The 4,127-nt window shown below is 55.3% G+C and overlaps 1 protein-coding gene across 1 annotated transcript; it reads right to left on the reverse strand.

Annotated features, from left to right (window-relative positions):
- Positions 1–259: 259 nt before the first annotated feature.
- SIVA1 (SIVA1 apoptosis inducing factor) lies at positions 260–3,653 on the reverse strand. Its single transcript, XM_065403590.1, has 4 exons — positions 3,527–3,653; positions 2,783–2,989; positions 2,115–2,271; positions 260–496 (listed from the first exon to the last, which is right to left on the reverse strand). The coding sequence occupies exons 1-4, from the start codon at positions 3,642–3,644 to the stop codon at positions 439–441; spliced, it is 540 nt and encodes a 179-aa protein (XP_065259662.1). The 5' UTR covers positions 3,645–3,653; the 3' UTR covers positions 260–438.
- Between the last annotated feature and the right edge of the window lie 474 nt (positions 3,654–4,127).

The raw sequence follows: 4,127 nt of genomic DNA on the forward strand, positions 1-4,127 counted from the left end.
AGGACAAGTACCTGAGCTTAGACCTCGCAGATGAAAGGTTGTGTGTCTAGAACAATGCCATCCCCCTATGAAAAAGCACTACCATCAATTGATATTATTTTGACCCATAAATCAGTATCCAAAGATAGCAACCACTGAACAGACACAAAATGTGTTAGTGCTGGGAAATATGCTCATCTGTGCCAGTAGAACCCAGCTCAAGATAGTCCTTGAAGGTAACTGTAGCCTCAGATAACAGCATCAGTAATTCAGAAGTCTCTTCGAAACATATACAAAAGTTTATTTAGCTACAGTATTAAAAAAATATCACATAAAAATGCATAGAAATCCCATTGTTAATTCCACATACTAGAAGGGTCAGATATCCAGATATAAACATGTTCTTCATGGCACTTGATATCTTAGCCATAAAGATGTATTGATAGTTCATTAAGAGTTTCAGGCTTCAAACATTGAGCAGCCATTGCAGAGAACTTGCTCGCCAGTATCACTGTAACTAGAAGAGAAACAAACAGTCACATGTCAATTGAGTGTATGCTATTTTCGACACAGTATAAAGCTTCCCCTCCTTTCTTCAAAACTCACTATAAACAAAAGACTTCTGAAAGAACTAAGACTTACACCATTTCTCTACATTAGATCAGGGGTTCTCAAACTTCATTGCACTGCGACCCCCTTCTGACAACAAAAATTACTACATGACCCCGGCAGGGGGACAGAAGGCTGATCCCACCCAAGCCCCCCCTGCAGGGGGGCAAAAGCTGAAGCTCAAGGGCTTCAGCCCCAGGCGGTGGGGGGGTTGTAACCTGAGCCCTACCACCCAGGGCTGAAACCCTCAGGCTTTGGCCCCGGGCGATAGGGCTTGGCGTTCAGCCCAGTGCCCCAGCAAGTCTAAGCTAGCCCTAGCGACCCCATTAAAATGGGGTCCCAATCCACAGTTTGAGAGCCACTGCATTAGAGCAACACTAATGGTGCTGTAAATTCTTTCCAGCTACTTCACAAGTATGTATTCCCTCTATCAGCTCTATAGAGCTATGAGATGAGACATGCATTTCTCACCTCCCAGAACATTGGGATAGAAAGCTGAGTCACTTACAGTCAGAGTAGATTACGTCATACACAATATCCTTTCCTATTTCAGATAGTTTAATGACAAAACTACATGCCCCCTGAAAGTTTCAGGATCACTTGCGTACAACATGAAGATACAGCAGGGGCGGGCAAAGTTTTTGGCCTGAGGGCCGCATCGGGTTTCGTAAATTGTATGGAGGGCCGGTTAGGGGAGGGGGTCGTGGCCCGGCCCCCACCTCTTATCTGCCCCCCCCCCCGGGACTCCTGCCCCATCCAACCCCCCCGTTCCCTGATGGCCTCTTTGGGACCCCTGCCCCATCCACACACCCCCGCTCCCTGTCCCCTGACTGCCCCCAGTCCCCCGCTGCCCCATCTAACCCCTCCTCTCATTCCTGACGGCCCCACCAGGACCCCTGCCCCATCCAACCACCCCTTCTCCCTGTCCCCTGACTGCCCCTGGAACCCCTGCCCCATCCAACCCCACCCTCCTTCCTGACTGCCCCCAGGACCCCTGCCCCCATTCAACCCCTTGTTTCCCCCCCCCCGACCACCATCCACACCCCCGCCCCCTGACCACCACCCCAAACTCCCCTGCCCTCTATCCAACCCCCCTTGCTCCCTGCCCCCTTACCGCGCTGCCTGGAGTACCGGTGGCTGGCAGCGCTACAGCCGCACCGCCCGCCTGGAGCCAGGCCGCGCTACCGCCGCCACCACGCTGCACAGAGCACCGGGTCAGGCCGGGCTCTGCAGCTGCACTGCCCCAGGAGCTCACAGTCCCGCTGCCCAAAGCACTGTGCCAGCGGCGGAGCGAGCGAGCTGAGGCTGCGGGGGCAGGGGGACAGCAGGGGAGGGGCCGGGGGCTAGCCTCCCAGGCCAGGAGCTCGGGGGCCGGACTGGGACGGTCCCGCGGGCCATAGTTTGCCCACCCCGGAGATACAGTATGTGAAGGCACAGCATATGAATGGACCATCACAATCTGATGCATACTGCATCCTTTCCCTTATTGAAACAGTAGATTCTAAAAAGCTGCATGAGGCACTTACTCAATAATCGAACACAAGGAACAGGCAACAGCATTACAGCACTTGCAGAGTTTGCTGCAACTCTGGCATACGAAACGATCACACTGTGTGCAAGCTTCTTTGATGTCAACAGTTCTTATGCAGGAGGAACAAGCTTTGGAAACTCCCGCTGGTGGAGCTGTTTTAGAAATACGTTTTTAGATTCGTATACCAGGACAGAAGATTTGAGCATCAGATGTTTAAAGTTCTACAAGGTTCAGGAGAGTATATTACCTCCATATTGACGTTATGACTGCAATTGCATTGGTGGTGTTGGAAACTTTGACAGCTAAAGTGCATTATTGTTCTGGTCTGGGGGTGTCAGCACAAAACATAGCCCACCTATTAAGTTTCATTAAAGACAGACTTGTGGCATGCCACACCTAGGTTATCAAGCAGATTATATTTAATTTATAAACTGATTATGAGGATCTCAGTTCTTAACTCAATTATATTTTAAACAAAAAGGGAGCTACATGACATCTACTAAACATTTCATTAGCAATAGCTAAGCAACTCTAGTAGAAAAAGGTATGTTCTGTGCATTCACTGAAGGAGACTAATGAAGTCCACTTCCCTATGCTGCTGATCCATCAACGATATTGCAGATACCTGCTGATGTAACAAATAATTAGCTAGATGCCACTTACTCTTCTCCATTGCTTGGGAATGCCTCAGTAGTTTTCCATCTTGCCCAATGAGCATTTGTCCGTTCCAACTGTCCCTTGTACAAGTTTCCCGCGCATCTTTAAGTGCCCCTGGAAAGTCGGCGACTGTGCAGGTCCCTGCTGTGTTTCCCTTCCACATGCTATCCATGTAGGCCTGGGCCCCTCGGAAGAGTAGCTCCTTGGTCTTCTCTGGGAGACAGCAACAGGGATGGGAAGAAGAGGGGCACGTTAAGGACAGCCCGATAGAGGGGCACACTAGGAACTCATCCTAGGCCTGGAAGGAGGAGTTTGTAAAGGGTCAGTGTCGATTTCGCTTCCCTGGACAGCTGCAATGTAGGGCGGGGCGGGGGAAGAAAAGCGCGGTTGCGGGGCGGAGTTCCCAGGAAGGTGTTGCCAGGTGACGTTGACAGCGCGTGTTTCGGGGGTTATAACGCTGTGACTTTTTGACTCTCAACATCGGCTGCCATCAGGGAGTTACCGCCTGACGCCCCCATCACTCCCGCCATGGCGCTGTCCTCCAACCTCACAAACCCAGCCCGAGCGGGACGAGCGGGGGCCGCCGCCCCCCGAGCCAGACCCAGGCCCCGCAATCCCCGCCTGCCCGGAGCAACACAAGCCCGCCCCGCCCCCCGGGGACTCCCGCCCGGGGCAGCCGTGGGGGCGCTATAACCCGCCCCGCGCGGTCCCCGCCGCCTCCCCGCACCCCGCCAGGCCCCGCGCCCTCACCGAAGAGCTCCCGCCGGTACTTCTCGCCCAGGGCGCCCCGGCTCAGCTCCCGCAGCCCCACGCGGGTTTTCAGCTGCAGCGGGGCCGTGTCCCCGAAGGGGCAGGAGCGCTTCGGCATCCCGGCCCGGCGGCGGAGGGACACCGCGGGCGCCGCCGCGCTCCGACACCCCGCAGGGACGCGCCGCGGAGGAACCTGTCTGAGGCCGAGCGAGCCTGAAGCCACGATAGCCCGAACCCGGCCCTGACCGCCGACGTCACCAAACTCGCGGCCAATCAAGGGAAGGGACTAGGGCGGTGCGCGGGCGAGCGGGAGGGGGCAGAGGAAGAGTGGATGGGGCGGGGCTCACTAGCGGATTGCGAAATGGAGGGGGAGGGGACTGGTCTGCTGAGTGGCCCGGCCCGGAAGGGGAAGGGGCAGCCGGAGGGTCGTGGGGGCTGGGAGCCAGGACTCCTCGGTGCTCTGCTGTGTCTGGGTGTGTCAGGGGGCCTAGTGGGTAGAGCTAGGTGCTAGGACTCCTGGGTTCTGGTCTGGAGGTGTCAGGGGGCCTAGTGGGTAGAGCTAGGTGCTAGGACTCCTGGGTTCTGGTCTGGGGGTGTCAGG

The sequence above is a fragment of the Emys orbicularis genome, chromosome 4 (genome assembly GCF_028017835.1).
Source record: "Emys orbicularis isolate rEmyOrb1 chromosome 4, rEmyOrb1.hap1, whole genome shotgun sequence".
Classification (NCBI taxonomy): domain Eukaryota; kingdom Metazoa; phylum Chordata; order Testudines; family Emydidae; genus Emys; species Emys orbicularis.